The sequence below is a fragment of the Culex quinquefasciatus genome, chromosome 3 (genome assembly GCF_015732765.1).
Source record: "Culex quinquefasciatus strain JHB chromosome 3, VPISU_Cqui_1.0_pri_paternal, whole genome shotgun sequence".
NCBI lineage: Eukaryota > Metazoa > Arthropoda > Insecta > Diptera > Culicidae > Culex > Culex quinquefasciatus.
Genome location: NC_051863.1, coordinates 166,511,419 through 166,533,351, shown reverse-complemented (window position 1 = coordinate 166,533,351; position 21,933 = coordinate 166,511,419). Strand labels below are relative to the sequence as shown.

The 21,933-nt window shown below is 39.1% G+C and overlaps 3 protein-coding genes across 3 annotated transcripts in view; 2 read left to right on the top strand and 1 right to left on the bottom strand.

Moving 5' to 3' along the window:
- LOC6039281 overlaps positions 1-3,155 on the top strand; it is a 109,956-nt gene extending 106,801 nt beyond the window's left edge. Inside the window, exon 9 of the mRNA XM_038263560.1 lies at positions 23-3,155. Within this exon, the coding sequence (XP_038119488.1) occupies positions 23-231 (209 nt within the window). The 3' untranslated portion in view covers positions 232-3,155. The remainder of the gene's footprint in view (positions 1-22) is intronic.
- Positions 3,156-7,764: 4,609 nt separating this feature from the next.
- Positions 7,765-16,685, top strand: LOC6043644 (GPI ethanolamine phosphate transferase 3). Its single transcript, XM_038262792.1, has 4 exons — positions 7,765-8,158; positions 8,242-10,240; positions 15,138-16,102; positions 16,160-16,685. The coding sequence occupies exons 1-4, from the start codon at positions 7,979-7,981 to the stop codon at positions 16,352-16,354; spliced, it is 3,339 nt and encodes a 1,112-aa protein (XP_038118720.1). The 5' UTR covers positions 7,765-7,978; the 3' UTR covers positions 16,355-16,685.
- A 4,136-nt stretch (positions 16,686-20,821) lies between these two features.
- On the bottom strand, positions 20,822-21,933 carry LOC6043645. The gene has a single exon (XM_001861000.2). The coding sequence runs from the start codon at positions 21,782-21,784 to the stop codon at positions 20,963-20,965; it is 822 nt and encodes a 273-aa protein (XP_001861034.2). The 5' UTR covers positions 21,785-21,933; the 3' UTR covers positions 20,822-20,962.

Here is a 21,933-nt window from a genome sequence, read left to right as displayed (position 1 = left end):
TTGGGTTTTTTTTTTCGCTAAGGTATGACCAACGCCGAGGTGCTGAACCAGGTCGAGCACGGCTACCGGATGCCCCAGCCGCCCAACTGTAACGCGACGCTGTACGAGATTATGCTCGAGTGCTGGAACAAGGACCCGATGCGGCGGCCAACGTTCGAGACGCTCCAGTGGAAGCTGGAGGACTTCTTCACCCTCGATCCCAGTGAATACAAGGAGGCTGCACCGTTTTGATAAATGGCGGCCGATTCTAGTACCACACCTATCGACGCAGCCGTCGGCGGCGCCACCGCCGTCGCAACAGAATCTACTACCGCTTCTACTACTGCAAATGCTACTACTACTACAACCACAACTGTTCCAAAATCGTCGGGCGCCAAAGCTCGCCGCAAACAACCGCAGCAGCAGTCGCAGCAACAGCGCCAGGTATTGCTATTTATTTAAACGTCTACTCTAGTACTGCATTTCCCACCCTCCCTAACTACTACTCCCCCGAACGCGCGTCCCTTCCGGCAAACGAAACTATTTAGGTTGTGTTCTAATCTAGTACTGAGTTCTGCTACTACCGCATTATGCCAAACTAAACCACGCCCAAACACTGTGAATGCATCACAAAACCGACAAGCATAGACACACACTCAAAGTACATTCATTCCTGTTTTGATAGACGGAGAGAAGAGGGGCGTTAACTATTTAAATCGAATCGAAAACAATCATAAGTTTACAAGAGCAAGGTTAGCCAGCAAGTCGCGACCATGTGTTCGATATACTGTAGTCGTAGCAGGCGGGCGCGCGCGCGGATTGCGGCAGCATTTTTCCGTTTGTTTTCATCGTGCTTAGGTTCTAGTACTGCACGCAATCCGTCGCGGTTGGCCCCGCCCCCTCCAAAGCACACTCACACACACAAACAAACACACACTCTAAGCGGTATTATTACGATAATATTTTGTAAGTTTTGCTGTAGGTTTGCATGATCTTTTTACCGCGTGGAAGAAGAAACAGTTAATAAAGTAGACGTTCGATCGGAAAGACAACCTTTTATTTTTGACAGATGGCAGTGTAGTACTAGATCGAACGGTTTGCCAGATCATGGTTGTTACGAAGAGGGGTAACATATTTCTTTGTTGATGGTTGGCTACCAAATTGCGCAATCGTCTACCCTTTTTCAGTAATGCTACCAAAATTTGACGCTAAAAATATGTGTTGTCATCTTCAGCAATTTGCTACTTGCAGTGCAGTGGTAACGATCATTTTTGTCTGTTACCAAAACTTATTGGGTTTCAGCTAAATTTCCAGTTCTGAATTGCTACCAATCTTTTTCATGTTTTTTATATGCTTCTGTTAGCGTTACCAAATTAGTGATCCATGCTACCAATTCTTAAAAATATTAAATCAAATTCACCTTCAGCCTTTTCAGATTTGCCAAGCTTCCAAGTGAGCGAGGTAAGCCTCTTCCAAATATTCTCATGAAATTAAATTGACTTGCTACCAAAAGTACGCTACCAAATTTGCTACCAATGTGAGAAATTGTCTCCATTTGTTGCTGCAACTTTTAAAAATGGTAAATGATAAATTTGTTTCTTTTCGTGACAACCTTTTTTCTGCGGAAACCAACCGCAGACTACTAGATCCAAAACCAACAACACACAGAGATTTCCATGTCAAACTTTTTTTTCCTACAATTTCAACTTTTTCCAAACTTTGAATGCGCGCATTTCTTCGGCATTTCTTCCACCGCATTTGCCCTCTGTTATTCGATTGATGAAGGAGAAACACCTTCTCGACACTTGTAAATAGAAACCCTTTTCAACGCTAAGCCAACAGACGTAACTGTAACGATGAAAGTTTTATTCATTAAGGACTCACACATACACACAGAATTTGCGGAATGATAACACACTCAAAAAAAACCTAGAAAACAATAACGGAAACTGTGCTACCTATCGGAAGAAGAGAGTAGAAACGAGAACAATAGAGCAACTACTATTTTTGAAAAGCGAAAAAATCAGCCCACTTTGATCCGATTTTGTGACTTTTGTGGCGTCTCAGTTGAACGGCAAATATCGTTTTTCGTGACATCCGTGAGTGTACGATTAATTACTAATATTGATACGTTAGTGAATTAGACTGATTCCAATCACACACACACATTAAAAAAAACATCTACCCTCTCACGTTATTTTTTCCGTGTATCCAATTTCGAAAGCATCCAGTGTCATCGCACTTTTTTCGTTCTTCTTTCATTCGTTTTAATTTATTCATCTCGTTACGCTTTGCACCACAAAATCAAGTATGTAAAACTCGTTATTTTTTATTTATTTTTGTTTCGAAAATTGCGCTTTTACACGGAGAAAATTGAGTCCTCCCCCCTGAAAAAAAAATAATAACGAGAGAACGAACGCTATATTTACAAAGAAGAAAGAATCGATTGAAAATATAAACGAGCACTAACGCTGTCTGCACACGATTGGAACAACAAAGAAATCACATATATTTGTAAATTACTTCGTAAATGTTTAACTTAAAAAAATGCAAGCATTCGTAATTGTAATTCTCTAAGCTGAATATTACACAAAACAAAATCCCATTTGAACATCGTGCCCAACATGATCCATTCACCCTCATAACAGTTAAATAAATAAAAAAAACCATACACAAACCGCAAAGATTGCTCACTGTTTATCGCAATAGATGTGAATTACACACAAAAAACATACACTCTACTATAGAACACAGATTTTCAACCGTAAACATTAAACAAACAAAACAAAAAAATCTATACAATTTCGAATATACAACAACAACACAAAGCGAGTGGGACAGAAAAATACACAATGCAAGACGAAAACAAAACAAACAAAACGATGATGTTTACTGCTGTGGAAGTGAAGGGAGATTGCTACTGGCTAACTGAAGAGACAAAAGTAAGCGAAACAAAAATGGGAAACACACTGCATCAATAGTAATCTTTCTATGATATTTTTAAATGTAAATGTTGATAATTACAAGTAATAAGAATACTAAAATAAAAAATATATAATGATGATGAAGATGGGTGAAGACGAGAAAAAAGAAGAGTTGATGAAGACGAGATATGGAATCAAGCGAAAAATAAAAACTGTATCAGAAATAAAAATATATTGAAAATTTTATAATTACATGCTTGTGCGTGTTCATTTTCAGCCATATCCGAAATCCTTTTTATAATCTAACCATAGTGCAGTCAACCTTTCGAAGGCATCCAGCATGGTTTATCATTTTTGACATTCATATTCAATACATGAAAAATCGTCAATACTTAAGGAGGTATTAGACTATGACAAACATACTCGCACTTTTTCGTGTTTGTCATGGTCTATTTTGAAAACCAATGATTACAAAATAACCGCATCGGTGAAAAATGCATTTGAAACACTTTTTTTCTGTAATCGATTTTTTAGATTTTTTTGGCCCCTGCCTCGACTTGAGTCTAGGGTAGAGATCCTGTAAAAAGAGGCTAAATGTTACTTTCTGGGTTCCAATCAGGGTTACCAGTTCAAAATTTGAAAAATCTGGTAAAGTATCGATTAAAATCTGGAAAAATCTGGCAGACAAAAATCTAACAATTCTGAATGTTGAAGGGGAGGGAGAAAATAAATTAATTCAAAATTTTGTTGAATCCAGATGGTTTGACTGATTGTATGGCCTCAAAAATGTTGTATTTGCTTTTTCTTTAATAAATACATGATCTATTTTTTAATTTTCAGCTAAATTCGTTCATTTTAATCAAAACGTTGTTCAAAATTGGGCATAAAGTGAAAAATCTGGCAAAATCTGTCATTATCTGGCACAGGGAAGGGTAAATCTTTATTCTGGCAGACATTATACAATTCTGGCATTCCCAGATTTATCTGGCAACCTGGCAACCCTGGTTCCAATCGAGCTGTATAAAACAGAGTTCCAATCGAGTGGCAAGGCCTTGCAATTAAGGTTGGAATCGCTTTAAAATATTGTTAACCGGGAAAGAAGATATTTAAAACTGTAACTTTTGTGAAACTACTGTTTATAATTATCATAATTGGGTCCTACACTTAAGTTTAATTTGTGATATTATTGTTTAAAACTACGATAAAGCTTATTTTTTGAGTACGATTACTCTTTGTACGTTCGCAAAGCATTTAAAACGGGGTTTTCAATCAATTGAAATAATAATGATTTGACGGCCCTTCTTGACAGAAAAGGTTTTACTTGACAGCTCGGGGACCATAGTTGATCCATCGAAAAAATGTTGTCTTGTCAATTTTTTTTTTTTGCATTAAAATGAAAAAAATCAGACATGGTTTTTATCGTGTTTTTTACCGTTGTACATAAATATATACATAGGGCTTTAATACCCAATTACTAACAAAAGTAACGAAAAAAAATAATTTAGGAAATTTCGGGTTTTCGATCGAAAATATTTTAAACAGATTGCAACCTTAACCTTGCACGACCTTGTCACGCGATTGGAACCCAGCGACCAATGTCGCCTATTTATATATGGTATCTAGTCCAGGGACATAAACTTTAAAAAATCCACGTTAGCCTTACTGAAGTTTGTTTTTTTGTTTCAAATCTTGTTTGGGCTGTCGCAAATATTTTTTAAACTTTTTGTTCAAAGTTACAAAAACGGTCCAAAACATCATTGAGCAACAATATTTCTTCAAAAAAAAAAAACAAATTTCAATTAAATTAAAGGTGAAATCAGCTGAAAACAAGTTAAGATGCATTTCTCAGCGTTCAACTAAAATGTTGAAAATCTGGCTTGTTATTTGAATTATTTAATTTAACTTTGAATTAATGAAGCATTTTTTTTTCAATTTTCAAACTTTTTAAATCTTTGAAAGATCTGCTTTTATTTTTATTCTTTTTTTATTTTTGTGAAATTTTGAAAGGAGAATGGGCAAATTTGTATGGGAGCTGGTCCAAGGATGTACACGAACGGGACCAACTTTTTTCGAAAGATCTTGCTGAGACATGAAAAAAAGTCTTCTGGACCAACTCTCTAGACCCCGGGGTTCAAAAGTTACAAGCTGTTGAAGTTTGAGCATTTTGGGTAAAAATGTATAAAAAATTGTATTTTTACTATTTCTAAAATCATTCATAAAATCTTTATTTTATTATGGATTTCGATAATCTTGACTTCATTCGACGCGTATCTGCAAAAACTATGACTTCTGATATGTTTTAGCATGATTGAAACATGAATTCTCTTGTTTCTATTCGTTTGAACTGTTTGTGCAAGAGGCATACCATAGAAACAATTCGAAACTTCAAGATTTTGAAACCGAATCCTACCCAGACTGCTTCAGTGTGTATGGAAGGCTACAGTGCAATGTTGTAACAACTAATTGGGATGTTCTGAGTCATCCGAGAACTCCTGGGAGTTAAGACCGGTGGATCTACCGCCGTAACGAGCAAGAGGATAAAAACAAGAGAATTCATGTTTCAATCATGCTAAAACATATCAGAAGTCATAGTTTTTGCAGATACGCGTCGAATGAAGTCAAGATTATCGAAATCCATAATAAAATAGAGATTTTATCAATGATTTTAGAAATAGTAAAAATACAATTTTTTATACATGTTTACCCAAAATGCTCAAACTTCAACAGCTTGTAACTTTTGAACCCCGGGGTCTAGAGAGTTGGTCCAGAAGACTTTTTTTCATGTCTCGGTAAGATCTTTCGATAAAAGTTGGTCCCGTTCGTGTACATCCTTGGACCAAATTCGCCCATTCTCCTTTGTGTAATTGGTCTTAAATAAGGCTTAAATTGGTGATATTATTGTACACAACGATAAAGCTTATTTTTCTGAGTACAATAACGCTTTGTACGACCACAAAGAATTAAAAAAAAAATAACGCAACTTTTCTTGACAGAAAGCATCCTACTTGACAGCTCGTTCCGAGGGTACCATAGTTTATCCATCGTAAAATGTTGTCTTGTCATTTTTTTAATTTTTTTTGCATCAAAATAATATTTTTTTCGGAAATGGTTTTCAATCATATTTTTACCGCTGTAAATAAAAATTTACATAGAGATTTGGATCTTATTTTTATGTTTTCTTTTATTTTTTCAATTTTTTTACAGGAACTCTCTACTGCCATTTTTTCAAACAAAAAAAAATGTATTTTTTTCAAAAAAAAACATTTTTTTCGTGTTTTGGAGGTCATTTTGGGAAACTTTTATTTTACGAAAACCTTAATTTCTCTAGTTTTATGTTTTTATTGTTTCATTATTAGTATTTTAATTTGCATTAATTTTGTTTATTTTTGGTAGTATTTGGTCTATTCTACTACCTCATATGTGGAGTTTTTTTTTAAAAGGACCAATAAACCAAATATCCAGTTTTTGCTTTTTGGGTGTTTTTGAAACCGCCTTGAGTCAGGGGTATTAAAAACACGAAAAAACGAAACTATTGGCACTACGCCCCCCGGGGCATGGCCTTCCTCTAACGTGGGATTTCTGCTCCAGCGCCTCTGACGAGACAGGAGAAACCGGGACCGACGTTTTACTTCACCATCCGATAGAAGCTCAGTGGATAAGGCGGGAATCGAACCCGCGTCTCATAGCATCATCGGGATCGGCAGCCGAAGCCACTACCCCTGCGCCACGGGACCCACAACACCCAAAATGCAAAAACTGAAAATTTGGTTTATTGGACCTTTTCAAAAAAAAACTCCAGATATCATGATATTTTGCCTATCTATTTTTTCATGTTTATACAGTCACTTTTTCAGATGTTTGCTTGTTTTTCACATTTTCTGCTGTAGAATGGCACCATTGCAATTTAAATTGTAAAACATATGCGTAGAGGCATAGTACGGGACACTACAAAAATTACTGCAGACGCCAAAGTTGACACCTAAAAAAATTACATTTTCAAAAAAATGGCAAGGTCACATAAAGCAAGTAAAACTTCGAACCCTAAAAATTTCTAAAATTTTTAGAGTTCTTCTTTTAAATGTTTTTGAAAGATCAAAAATTGGTTGATAAATAGAATTTTGGCGATTTTTTTAAGCGAAGCCCGTCTTAAAGCGGGAGTGAGGTAGTTTTTCTTATTTATTTTAATTTTTTAACATTATAATTTGATTTTTATTTTCTCAACTTCATTTGATTTTAAAATTTTTAAAAACCTAATTTTGTTAAACGTTATGAAATTTCTAAATTCTAAAATTCCGAAGTTTTCTTGATTTTAAGTATTTTTTAGATCGGTGCAATTTTTTTTACGGTACAGTTTATGTTGCCTTCAAATTTCGGCGAAAAAAATGGCCTCCCCAACTGCGTTACATAATAAAAGAACGCACCCTTATGGAAATAGAAGTGCTATAAATAGGCAAAAATGTCAATACTTATAATATAATATATTATATTATATTGAAGAAAAAAATGATTGCAACTTTGATTTGATTGCAATACAACTCTGGAGTTTTTTTTTTTTTTTTTTTAAATGGTCCAATAAACCAAATTTTAAGTTTTTGCTTTTTGGGTGTTTTTTAATACCCCTGACTCGAGGCGGTTTCAAAAACACTCAAAAAGCAAAAACTGGAAATTTGGTTTCTTGGACCTTTTCAAAAAAAACTCCAGAACTGGACTGCTGTAAAAATTTAATTTAAAATACAAAAGCGTCTACAAAAGTTAATAACAAACTTTACAAACCACCCTGTGCTCTCCAACTCGAAAAAGACCCCCATGCAGAATCCACCTCCAAGTCAGCTGTGTGCGAGAACTGTCACGCGGCAAACTTTGTAAACAACAGCTCACTCTTGCATCGATTTCGTCAACGCGCAGCGCTGCCCTTTTTTTCTTGAGCAACTTTTGCTCGCTCCGCAGGCCGCAATTTAATTTATCTAAATTATCACTTATTAGATAAGCCGTCGCGGTTTAGTCAGTCGTGCTGCGATCGCGCCTATTTCAAGAAGACAATGTGCTAAGGGGGCCTTTAAGTGAAAGCTCGAAGAATGGCCAAATCGTGGAACTTTGTGTTTGTGCTCGTGTGGCTGTCGGCGATTCTGGGCGCCGGAATTCACCTCTTCTCGAAGGGGTTTCTGCTGACGCGGATTGCGCAAACCGACTACAGCAGTTGCGTCCGGTACGAGGACATCCGGTGCGGCACCGGCGGTGGAGATAACGGTGATGGGGTAAGATTTATGATCATTTTTTATGTTTTTTTTGTGGGTGCGGGGAGATAAGATGGTTTTAATTTTTTTTCTTTTGGTTGCAGGGTTCCTGCAAGGTGGAATCGATTCTGCGGGATGTGAACCAGTCGGCCGGGATTTGTATGCCAAGGAAGGGCAAGGTTATTCTGCTGGTCATTGATGCCTTGAGGTACGACTTTGGGGAGTTTGATTCTTCGCTGAAGGATCCTTTGCCGTATCAAAATGGACTGCCGGTGCTGGAGGAGTTGAGGAACCGCTTTCCGGACCGTACGCGTCGGTTGAAGTTTGTGGCGGACCCACCGACAACGACGCTGCAGAGGCTGAAGGCCATGACGACGGGCAGTTTGCCGACGTTTATCGACATCGGGTCGAACTTTGCCTCGCCGGAGATTAACGAGGACAACGTGGTGGACCAGTGGAAGCGGCACAATTTGTCGACGATCTTTCTGGGGGACAGCACGTGGACGGAGCTGTTTCCGGGCCGGTTCAAGCGAAAGTATGACTATCCGAGCTTCAACATTCACGACTTGGACACGGTTGATTCGGCGATTGAGCGACATTTGCCGAAGGAGATCGGGAAGAGCGATTGGGACGTGATTGTGGCGCACTTTTTGGGTGTGGACCACTGTGGCCACCGGTACGGACCGCTTCACGGGGAGATGCAGCGAAAGCTGAAGGAAATGAACGACGTCATTCGGAACGTAACGGAGCAAATGGACGACGAAACTACTTTGGTGATTATTGGAGATCACGGAATGACTCAAACCGGTGATCACGGAGGAGAAACATCCGACGAGGTCAACGCACTGTTCTTCATGTACTCGAAAGGAGCCCCACTGCTGAGTGAAGAGTACGACGAGTACAACAAAACAATTCAGCAGATCGACCTGGTTCCACTGCTCTCAACCCTGCTAGGAGTTCCAGTTCCCTACTCAAACCTAGGACAGATCAACTTCCAACTGCTGCCCGACGTCAAAGTAGACTCCTTCCTGCGCTACCAACTTGCCCTGCTCCACCTCTGGCAGAACGCTCGTCAAATCCAAAACTACTTCCAACAGTACGCCGAAGCAAACCGTGGAACGTTCGCCGTCGACCAACTCGACGACCTGGACAACAAATTCCTGATGCTCACGCAGCGCGTCAACACCGTCTACACGGAGGCCGCCTTCCAGAGCTTCTCCCGCGACCTTCGCCACTACCTCAAAGACATCCTCGAAAGCTGCCGCGAAATCTGGGTCAAATTCGACGCCCAACTCATCTCCCACGGCTTGCTCGTCACCTTTCTCTGCTGCTTCGGCATCTTCATGCTAATCGCCAACTCGAGCGCCCACCAGCTCGCTCAAATCTTCAACGGAACCACCATCTACTACATCGTAGTGCTCACGTTCATGGCCGGAACGTCCGGATTCTTCTTCCACCGCGATTTCGGCCTCACCTCAGCCGAACACGGCGCGCTCTTCTTCGCCTCGGTCGCCTCCATCGGCATCCTCTTCGTCCAAATCATCAAAAACTGGACCAACATCACCGAAAACATCAGCCAGCAGAAACGCTCCAAAAACTTCATCACCCGCATCTCGTTCGCCTTCACCACGTGCGTCTTCTTCTCAAACAGCTTCATCGTCCAAGAGCAAAAGATCCTCTCGTACGTGCTGGTCGGCTTCTTCCTGCTCGCAATCTACAACGTCCAGAAAAACAGCCACTTCAAAATATCCGCACTGCGCTGGTCCGCCCTTTCCAAGTCCACCTTCGTGAAACTGCTCGCGCTGGCGTTGCTCGGAATCGCGCTGGTTCGCATCGCCGGCGGGTACTTCCGGTGTCGCGAGGAGCAGGGTGACTGCACCGACTACCTGGTGAAAGCCCCGGAAGGTGGACGGCGCAAAGCGGGACCGGATCTGGTGCCGGTTATCGCGCTCGTGTTGTACGTCGTTTGTGCCCGGTTGTATTTGAGATCGTGTGGAAATTTGACGGGCAATGGGGTGAACGTGCTGTTGGCGCGGTACGGACCGACCGTCGGGGCGGCTTGCGCTTGTGGACACTTTGTGCTGGCGCGGACGAATACCAAAGGTGAGTTGTTTGCTTGTTCTTGTTTTTATTTTTTCGTTTGGGAAATTTTCTTATTCCAGTTTCAGCGGTGTTGCTTTAAAAAATGCTCGGTGATATGACATTCTTCTTAAAATTTACAAAAACTGCTGAATCAGATGGTCATAACTCAGAATCATAATCTATATCCAAAAAAAATGATGTGTTATGACTAATGGTTATGATTTAATATAGAATACTTATATTTTTGATAACTTTTACAGATTTGTACTTTAATCATTTTTTTTTAAGTCAATTCCAAAAATATTTGACTTGTTCTTGTTGACGAAATTCGTTGTTTTCAATCATTCCTTTGTGGACCATCATTCAGTGAGGTACTCCTGGATTTTAGCTCCTGAAAAGTGCTTAAAAAGTGCAAAAATGCCTCACGGCAAGAAAAAGAGGCGGTCCTCACCAGCAGGATCGGCAGATTTGAAGAAGCTAAAGAATGCCGAAGCGCTACCTGCAAAGCCAGGCAGTTTGAGCAAGGACGCTCAAAATCCGTCTGGAAACCAGTTCGCTACCCTCCCTGTGGACGTGAGCGAAAAGGAAGAATTTGAACGACGGGAAAAGTTGCCACCCATTTTTGTGAAAACATCGTCATCGGATTCGGTGCGAAAGTGGCTGACCGGGTTTATCAAATCTGGTGCTTTACGAGCTTCCATTCGCTTGTGTGCTGATGGACTCCAAATTCTGCTACCTACCAGAAAGGATTACAACTACGTTCGGGATTTCCTGAACAACACCAAGATTGAATACTACAGCCATGACGATCCAGGTAAACGCCCCATGAAACAGGTCCTCCGAGGCCTGTATGACATGGATGTGAGTGTGCTGAAAGAAGAGCTCAAATCTCTTAAGCTGAACGTGATTGAAGTCTTCAAGATGACGAGACACAACAAGGACATCAAGTATCGTGATCAACTGTACCTGGTTCATCTCGAGAAAGGATCGACAACGCCTTCTGAGCTGAAAGCAGTTCGGGCAATTTTCAACATCATCGTGACTTGGGAACGTTATCGTCCAGTGCACCGTGACGTGACGCAATGTTCGAACTGTTTGCAGTTTGGACATGGTGGAAGGAACTGTTTCATCAAGAGTCGTTGTGCAACCTGCGGAGGTGAGCACAAAACTCAAGCTTGCGAAACAATCAACGAGAACATCGATGCGAAATGCTTCAATTGCGGCGGCGACCATTCTACCAAGAATCGGAGCTGCCCAAAACGAGCTGAGTTTGTAAAAATTCGGCAGCAAGCGACGACGAGGCACCAACCAAATCGTCGCAAAACACCACCAACTTTCACGGACGTGGATTTTCCTGCTTTGGCGTCACCAGGAGCGGGATCTGGTCGAGTGGTTCCAAATCTGCAGCCATTGCCGTTGAATCAGCGGCAAAAAGTTGCAGAGAATACAACACCTCCTGGCTTCAGTCAGCAACCGAGGGAAAACCAACCAGCATCAACGGATGAAGGCAGCAGTGACCTGTTTTCACCACAAGAACTTCTGAACATTTTCATCGAGATGACAACAACACTGCGTGGTTGCAAAACTCGTGCGGAACAAGTAAGAACGCTTGGAGGATTTATCTTAAAATACAGTTCGTAGTTTAATCGTTCTAGTGATTTTGAATATTTCAATGGATTTATTTTTTTAGTTTTAGGTTAGGATTAGCTGTTAAAGTGATTTTTTTTCTTTTTCCCAAATGTATTCAATTCAATGCAATAATGTAAAACAATTTGAAGCAAATAAATAAATGTGATCAGTTAATAATAAAACGAAAAATACAACAAAGATGAAGAGCATTAGGCCATACCACTTATCATGTAAAAGAAATGTAATTATTATAAGAATGTTCAATAAAGACATATTTAATTTCAAAAACTGTTTTCAATCACATTCTGGTTTTTGAACAAAAGTTTTCTGTTAGCAAAAAAAGTTTTAATTAAAACAATCATCAAAAACTCAATCAAAAATTATAAAATCAAAACATATAAGTATACCTATAGCAGCCTTACTTACATAAAATTAAAAGTGCGCTTGGCTTAGTAGGCCCAAAATAGGGACAAATACCCTATCTAAGATCCAACTTCAAAAAAGTGTATTGAGCAATTCTCTACCAAAACCGGAAATGGATTTTATTTGTATTTTTTGATTTGGTTCAAACTTTGTGGGGGCCTTCTCTATGACCAAATAAACTATTTTGTGTGATTGGTTCACCCATACAAGTCTCCATACAATTTCGGCTGCTGTCCATACAAAAATTGTGTGTAAATATTCAAACAACTGTAATTTTTGAGTGAATTTTCTGATCAATTTGGTGTCTTCGGCAAAGTTGTAGATATTGTTGAGGACTTTTGAGAAAAAAAATAGGTACACGGAAAAAAATTGCAGATTTTTTAATCAACTTTTTTTACTAAAACTCAATTTCACAAAATACATATCTTTTGATTTTCGAGATTTTTTGATATGTTTTAGGGGACAAAAATCCGCAACTTTAGAGCCATAGAGAAACATGGTCAAAAAATCTGCCGCCGAGTTATGAATTTTTGAAAAAATAGTGATTTTTGGAAAAAATCGAAGTTTCATGCAAAAACAAGTTTGACATTATTTTTTAATGCAAAATTGAATTTGCAATCGAAAAGTACTTTACAGATTTTTTTGATAAAGGGCTCCGTTTTCAAGATATAGCCACCGAAAGTTTGAATTTAGCGAAATATTTGCAGTTTTTCAATTTTTAAAAATAGTGACCATAAGTGACCTTTTCTAAAATTTTTTTTTTTAAAGTTCAGAAAATTTGCTATAAAATTGTCTAAGAGACATTGAAGATTGGGCCTCGGGTTCCTGAGATAGAGCCGCTTAGGCCGATGCAAATATTTAAAAAAGTTTTTGTCCCTCGGCCCTGGCCGTGGTCAAGGGGGGGGGGGGGGGGCAAAAAAAATAAAAAAATATAAACATTTAAATAACAAGCCATAGTCTTCACATTTAAATGCAAAAAGTGTTTTAAAATGCATTTTACACTAGTTCAGTTGTTTTGCAATCATTAGTTTTCTAAAAATCTAAGATCTGACAAAAACAAAAATTGTATCGAAAAAAAAGATTTTGCATCGACAATTTTCCAAAAATCTTTAGATTTTTTAATAAACCCAAACATGCTAAAAATGATTTTAAACGCAGAAGAATGTATTTTAATTTGATTTCAGCTGGTTGCACTTGAATTTTCATTGAAATTTTGAAGTTTATTGTAAAAATATTTTTTTTTGCCCCCTGATTTTTCGGGCCAATTTTGAAGGGGAGGGGGTGACAAAAACTTTTAAAAATATTTGTACCAGCCTTAAAAAAAAATAAACACGAAAATTGAAGTTTTCTTAATCTCACCAAAATAACCCACCATTTTCTCACGGCCATATCTCAGCAAATAATGGTCCGATTTTCAATTTCAATACGTGAAAAATTCGTGAAATTTTCCGATCTTTTCGAAAAAATATTTTGAAAATTTTTAAATCAACACTAGCATTTTAAATGGGCGTAATATTCAATGCTTGGCCCTTTTAAAATGTTAGTCTTGATTTAAAAAAAATAATCATGAAACGTCATGAGAAAATGGTGGGTTATTTTGGTGAGATTAAGAAAACTTTAATTTTCGTGTTTCTTTTTCATAAAGCGGCTCTATCTCAGCAACCCGAGGTCCAATCTTCAATGTCTCTTAGACAATTTTATAGCAAATTTTCTGAACTTTTCAAAAAAAAATTCAGAAACGGTCACTTATGGTCACTATTTTTAAAAATTGAAAAACTGCAAATATTTCGCTAAAATCAAACTTTCGGTGGCTATATCTTGAAAACGGAGCCCTTTATCAAAAAATCTGTAAAGTACTTTTCGATTGCAAATTCAATTTTGCATTAAAAAATAATGTCAAACTTCGATTTTTTCCAAAAATCACAATTTTTTCAAAAATTCAGAACTCGGCGGCAGATTTTTTTGACCATGTTTCTGTATGGCTCAAAAGTTGTGGATTTTTGTCCCTTAAAACATATCAAAAAATCTCGAAAATCAAAAAATACGTATTTTGGGAAATTGAATTGTAGTGAAAAAAGAGTTGATTAAAAAATCTGCAATTTTTGTCCGTGTACCTATTTTTTTCAAAAGTCCTCAACAATACCTACAACTTTGCCGAAGACGCCAAATTGATCAGAAAATTCACTCAAAAGTTACAGCTGTTTGAATATTTACATACCATTTTTGTATGGACAGCAGCCAAAATTGTATGGAGGCTTGTATGGGTGAACCAATGACGCAAAATAGTTTATTTGGTCATAGGGAAGGCCCCCACAAAGTTTAAGTCAAATAAAAATATATAAAAAATAAAAATGGTCGAAACCGGCCGATTTCGTAGAGAGTTGCTCTATTATTATCACTTAAGTGCCGGGGCCGTGGTGTAGGGGTAAGCGTGGTTGCCTGTCACCCAGTCGGCTTGGGTTCGATCTCAGACGGTCCCGGTGGCATTTTTCGAGACAAGATTTGTCTGACCACGCCTTCCGTCGGACAGGGAAGTAAATGTTGGCCCCGGTCTAACCTCAAAGGGTTAGGTCGTTAGCTCAATCCAGGTGTAGGAGTCGTCTCCCTAGGTCCTGTCCTGGTGAAGTCGCTGGTAGGCAGTTGAACTAACAATCAAAAGGTCGTTAGTTCGAATGTAAAAAGAGGTTTGCGATTGCCTCAACAATCAAGCTTTCGGACACTTTCGAGAAGGAATCTTGAAATCGAGAACGCCAAGGCAATGCTGTAGGGCGAATTATTTGATTGAATATTAACTAGGGATGTGATGTAAATTCGGGAAAAAACCTGAAATGTATTTATTCTTTCATATTCCTCAAACCTCTTCCAGGCATCAACCAGCACCACCTGGACGCGCTCGCCTGGGTCGTGTACGGCCTGCTGCTGCTCCAGATCGCCGTGCTCGCCTTCTCTCCCCTGCTGATCTACGTCCTGCCCAAGCGAAAGGAAGTCATGAGCGTGCTGCAATCCGACCGGAACGTCGCGCCGGAGATTTTCCGCCAACTGCGGAGCAACTTCAACTCGCGGAATCCGTCGGCCGCGGCGGACGAAGTTCCGATCGTGTGCGGGCTCGCCACGGCTTACTCTTCGGTGTTTATCGGGGTGGGGATCTTTTTGACCATTTTGATGTCTCTGCTGTTGGGATCGCATGGGACCACTGGGTTGGTTCTTTCCTTGGTCATTACGATCTGCTACGGAATTATTTCGTCGATTCTGCAGTACGAAAACTCTACGAACCTGCTGAGCTGCTTGCAGCCAACCATGACGACGCTGCTGTCGTGGATCATCCTGATGCAGTTTGGATTCTACGCCACGGCGCATCAACCGACCATGTCCCAGATCGACTGGAACGCGGCGTTTGTCGGCCGCACGTGGCACTACGACAACAACAACGTCATCTCGGCCATTCTGGTCCTGCTGAACACCTTCTCCGTGACGTTCCTTCTGTCGACGCTCTTCCCGTTGATCATCTTCACTCCGTTCTGCGTGTACACAATGTGGCCATCGTTGGCGCAAAAGATCTACCAAAAGTCCGGAGGTGGTGGTGGCGGCGGAAAGCCGAAAGCTCCCAAAAGCTCCCGCAAAACAGACGCCGGAAACGTCGAGTATCGCAGCGTAACGGTGAACAAACCGAACGACGAGGAGGCGGGAGATGAGGAATCGACGTCCGGACGCCGCAAAGCGATCGACTTTGACGTGACCAAGGGCGAGATCAATCTGTACGAGAACGAGAAGTTGTTCGTGGGGACCGTGTTCAAGACCGGCTGCCAGCTGCTGCTAATTCAGGGAGTGAGGGTAAGATTAATTTTAGCGTTTCTCGTTGGAACAACTCTAATCTCATCTCTTTCCCAGATATTCTGCGCCATGTTCGCGTGCACGATGCACTGCCGCCACCTGATGGTGTGGAAGATCTTCGCGCCGCGCTTCATCTACGAGGGCATCGGCAGCTACATCGCGTTCATCGGGCTGAATCTGGGCTTTCTGCTGCTGCTGCGGGTGCACGCCGCGGTCAACGCGCTCATCACCCGCATCAACAAGGCCCGGTAAGGCAACTATAGTGTATTGTAGTTTGTAGTGTTTTTTAGAGACGAGAATACCACCCAGCTTACCCTCTAGTCGTCGTCATCGGCGGGGCCGTATTCAGTATGATTTTAAGAAGCGGGCCGTCGAGTTCCGTGATTAGAACGATAATCTCCCAGCAGCATAAAGCACAGCACCGCGCATTTGAATAGGATTTTTTTTTGTTTTGAGCGCAAATTATTCGTAGGAAGCGTCCTCCATCGCCAATCGTGGCCATCAAGCATATTAACCGATACTTTATCTTAAGTAAATTTAGTTGTATTTACGATTAAATGCCTTGAATGCGCTGACTTTGAAATGCTTTAGTGTTTTTTGTTGTTTTGATTATCCGAACGTCCCAATGAACCCTTCAATCATGACTGTTTAGAGCTGTTTCACAGGCTAATAATTAAGATTTTTTTTTATTGTATAACCAGCAGGGTCCAGACTAACAGTGCTCCGGTATGTCTCAAATTTGGCATGCGTACCATCTAAAATTAAGTGGTCCAAAACATTTCATTTTTTTACATTTTTTCAAATGACCATAATTCCCGAACGGCTGAACCAATTTTAACTCGTCACGTTTCAAAAGGAAGGTGATTCGTTAGGCTTGAAATAAAAAAGTACTGAGACATCTTGAAAACATAGCTGAGTATACTTAACATATCCAAAAACGGTGAATTTTGGATTCTTAGATATAATATTTTGGATTTTATTTTTCAGAATTCGGTACATTAACTCAACATAAAGCACTGTGCGTCTCCAGCAAAATGTACTGGGAAGAACTTATTTCGGTGGAGAAGCATGGTACTACCAAATTCAACAAAACTTTCTACTTAATAATTTACAACAAAGTTTGACTATTTTTAACAATCAGACTATTGCAGGATAGAATCCGTAAGATTTACATTATTTTGATAAGATGATAACAACTTCCTTGGTTGTTGTGTACTTTTAAGGCTCTGGAAGGCATCATCCCCAATCGACCATTTGGCGGCCATGTTTGTTTTAGAAAAACATTCAAATCTTGAGGGCTGGTATGCTCTTCAAATGAAAGGGGGTCAAGAAACAGCTTTACGAACGGCAGAACAAAAGAGAGGGAATGTTTTCTTGGGGCTTTTCTTCACCCTCTCTGACTTGCTTTCGCTACCGCTGCTGACCATTTGAAATTTTTCTTGACCGATTACTTCCGAAGTGCGTACCTTACATAAGGTGGTAGATGGTGTCCTTCACTTTTGGGGCAAGAACAGTTAATGTTGGTTCTGAATTCAGAGTCCAGAAATAGTAAATTGAAATGAAAAAATAATCACTATATGGGTAATTCTCTACCAACTCACACGAAATCGGGAAAAGTTGCCCGACCCCTCTTCGATTTGCGTGAAACTTTGTCCTAAGGGGTAACTGTTGTCCCTGATCAACAACAATCCGAGGTCCGTTTTTTTATATCTCGTGACGGAGGGGCGGTACGAACCCTTCCATTTTTGAACATGCGAAAAAAGAGGTGTTTTTCAATAATTTGCAGCCTGAAGCGGTGATGAGACAGAAATTTGGTGTCAAAGGGACTTTTATGTAAAATTAGACGCCCGATTTGATGGCGTACTCAGAATTCCGAAAAAACGTATATTTCATCGAAAAAAAATGCTAAAAAAGTTTTAAAAACTCTGCCATTTTCCGTTACTCGACTGTAAAATTTTTTGGAACATGTCATTTTAAGGGAAATTTAATGTACTTTTCGAATCTACATTGACCCAGAAGGGTCTTTTTTTCATTTAGAACAAAAATTTTCATTTTGAAATTTCGTGTTTTTTCTAACTTTGCAATGATATTTTTTTAGAGTGTAACAATATTGTACAAAGTTGTAGAGCAGACAATTACACAAATTTTAATATATAGACATAAGGGCTTATAAACATCACGAGTTATCGCGATTTTACGAAAAAAAGTTTTGAAAATTTAAGCACTGAAAATAATACAATTATAAACCAAGAACCCATACATTTTTTTTATTTCAATAATTATAAAACTCAAAAATAAAAAATGGAATCCTTCAATGTGTCAACTCTTAAATTCTTATAAGTAGTATTTTTTTAGTTTATGTCGCCACCTTTATAATTGATTCGAAAAATCCGGGGGTAAAAAAGAAAACTTGAAAAAGTCGAAAGAAATATAAGTCTTATGAACAGAAAATAATCTAAAATGCCTTTTTCTGGGAAGCTACTCAAGTCGGGAAACCGATAAAATCGGGAAAAAGTCGGAAATTCGTAAAAATAATAATAATATGTTGCACAATTTTTTAATTAAAAAATCACTCAATTAAATTCATTAGTATCTTACTCTAGATAAAGTTTGCTCCCCAGTTATTGGAAAACTTTTATGTTGAATAAAATCGAATCGTTGTTCGTTTTGAATAAAAAAAAAATGTTTGAAAAAATGAAAAAAATATTGAATCATTTCAATATAAATAGTTTGTTTGAATTATATCTTATCTAACTGAATTTATCATTAAATAATATTAAAACAGTTTAATACTGACAGCTAGATAAATCAACACAATTTAAAATCTTAATTTAAATACAAAATTTAAAAAAAAGAATTGGGTAACACCATGTTTTAAACGAATTCCTAGATATTTTTTCTCTATTCTTTGAATGAATTATCACAGCTATCATGTTTTAATCGTTCTTTGATTTATATCAAAATAATATTAAGAATAAATTTTTAAATTCAGATATCTTTATATTTTTTAAATTTCCAGTTGAATCGAAGCATCAAAAACCAATTTTAACAACATTGGACATTGAACATTTAAATTATAAGTATTGTTAAACTTTCGGTTATTTTTCAAAGACTTATTGTTTATGTTTCTATTCTGAGTCAAAATAATTAGTGCTGAATTTCTGTTTTTATGCAAATAATCAATCTTTTTTTAAATACTTCTAGAGTTTTGTGAATGTTTATAAAGAGTTTTTTTAATCATTCTTTAGATAAGAAATGCATACTATTTGATTTAAGTGGTCACCCTTCTTTTTCTACACATATTTAGCATGTTTGGGCTCTTTAAAAATAGTTTGAACTTTAAATTAATTACAATGTACAGCACCGCAAAAACTTTTTTTCTCGCAAACATTAAAATGTTCGTCAATACATGGACATTTTGGAAACTAATGATTGCAAAACAACTTTGAAAAATATTAGAAATGGCCTGATTCGATTATCCGAAGTTCCATACAAACCTCCAGATAATCGAAACTTCGGATAATCGAGACATCGGATAATAGAGTCTGGACTGTATAAAATTTTTAAATTCAAGAATTTGAAAAAAGTTAATTTTAAAAATTAGGAATTTAGTTTTTTTGTATACTCTAAAAAATAACCCTTGCAGTAACAAAAAACTGGAAAAAATAACCTTTCTAGGTAATTGCAGATTCCAAAAGAACATCAAACTTCCCAAAAAACTGACATGCTCCAAAAAGTTTTAACGGTCGAGTACAGTCATCCCACATATTCGGAACGGTTTCCAGATCGGCCAATGTTCAAAAAATCATTGCAAATCGATAATTGAACTTAATGATTCGCTTTCACCTTCATTTGAAAGCTTTTCTTGCGATCTTTCGAATGCTGTATCGAACATCTGCAAATTTTAACTTTTATATGAAGTTTTTGAAGAATTACTTTGACCCTTAAAATCCAAAAATTCGGAACACTTTTTTCTTACGAATGTAAACAAACTTTGAACCTCTCCAGGAGTACATATTTATTACCAAATAATGACTTCTCACACTGAAACCCATGAAACTCAAGCTTAGTGATGTGTTATACATGGTTTGATAACTTTTTTTTGTGAAAATATCAGTTAAATTCATGTGTTCCACAATTGTGGGAGGCACAATAACATCCCACAATTATGAAACAGGCCATTTCGAGGCAGTGTTTTGCTGCTCTGGACAAAATAGTCTTAGAATGAAGTTTTTTGTTCAAAAAGTCCTACTTTTATTACTGAAATAGCAAGATAATGTCCAAATGAAGGTTCTAAAAATAGTAAGGTCGACAGAAAAGCTACTTTTGGCATGCTATTGACAAATTATCATAAAAGTGTTCCGAATTTGTGGGTGTTCCGAATATGTGGGATGACTGTAACGAAAAATGAAAAAAAGGAAAAGTATGTTTTCGATGAGACATTAATTTTTTTTCGGATTTTTGAAGACGCAATCAATCGTCCAATTTTACACAAAAGTCCCATCGACGTCCAATTTCTATCTCATCACGGCTTCGGCCTACAAATCACTGGAAAACGGGTAAAATCAAGAAAAAAAAATAAAAGGGTAGTATCGCCCCAATGCCACGAGACTTTGTGACGGATTGGTAGGCCAAAATTACCCTTTCAACTTTTCCGATTTCTTGTGTGTTGATGGAGAATGAACCTCCCATTTATAACACATTTGTTTTTTGTACCATCATATATTTATAAAAATATCAAATATAACTTACACTTTTTACTCTTGTATCAAAGTACAATCGTACTTGATGCTTAAAATAATATCATAATACTGCATAAAGATAAGGAACTACAAATAACATTCACCAAAACATTACAATTCACTCTTCAATTTCATCATCCTCAACCATTTTGGTTTCGTCCGCGCTCCGCTCCTTATCCGCAGTCTCATCCTTTACCCCTTCACCCCTGATCATTCCCATCTCACCCTGCCACGCGCTGTCCCACACGTCCATAAAGTTTACCCCGACAGCCGGCATTCCCAGCCGTTCCATCAGCAGTCCTGCGTAAGAAAACGAAGCCGCAATCTCGACCTTCAACCGGGCGTTCTCCTCCTTCGCCGTTTGGCCCTCCTTGTGCAGCAACTCGTCCAGGGCACGCATCTTGGCTCGGCTATGTCGCGCCGCCAGTGTGTTCTTCTCGCGCCGTTCCCGTTCGGCCGGACTCCTCGACTCGACCTGCTCCTTCGGGTAGGCCCGCGCCATGCGACTGTTGTAACTCACCGGGATGATCAGCTCGGAACGGCCGGCTTCGGACACCTGGGACATTCGGTCCGGGACGCGGTCAAGCCGCCGCTTGTGCGAGCTGCTCGTGGAACTTTTGGACAAGTTGAGTGACGTTGAGTGGAGGTCTTCGGAGTCTGCCCGCGAGTTGGCATCTTCGGAGGAGTCTTCCGTCAAAGACATCACTGGGTAGAGCAATTCGTCCTCTTCGAAGGCTGTGGGGCTGTCCGCCGTGATCTGCTGCTCCAAACATGGTGCCTGCTGATCGGTTTGTTGAGCTTGAGTTTGTGCTGGAACCTCCACCAATCGTCGGATGACCTTGTGCAGGAATTTACGCTTCTTGGCACGATCCTGGCTGGTTACGACACCTCGGGAGATCATTCTGGGTCTTTGTTGTGGAACGGTAGCAATCGACGGCATCCTCTTTGTGGCTGGATGTGACTTGTACTTGTACTGATCGTGGTTTCGTGCTTTGTGATGAGCAGAAAGGGTTGTTCAACTGATTTTATAGCACAATTAGGTAGGGCACATTGGATGAGCAAGTAGAATAGTGTGTCGTTGGCCATTTG

Excerpts from the sequence above, each read along its gene's own strand:
- LOC6043644 (XM_038262792.1), top strand. The coding sequence starts at position 7,979 with ATGGCCAAATCGTGGAACTTTGTGTTTGTGCTCGTGTGGCTGTCGGCG. Across the intron at positions 10,241-15,137 it reads GGCGCGGACGAATACCAAAG|GCATCAACCAGCACCACCTG; the intron begins GTGAGTTGTTTG and ends AACCTCTTCCAG. Across the intron at positions 16,103-16,159 it reads TGCTAATTCAGGGAGTGAGG|ATATTCTGCGCCATGTTCGC; the intron begins GTAAGATTAATT and ends TCTCTTTCCCAG.
- LOC6043645 (XM_001861000.2), bottom strand. The coding sequence starts at position 21,784 with ATGCCGTCGATTGCTACCGTTCCACAACAAAGACCCAGAATGATCTCC.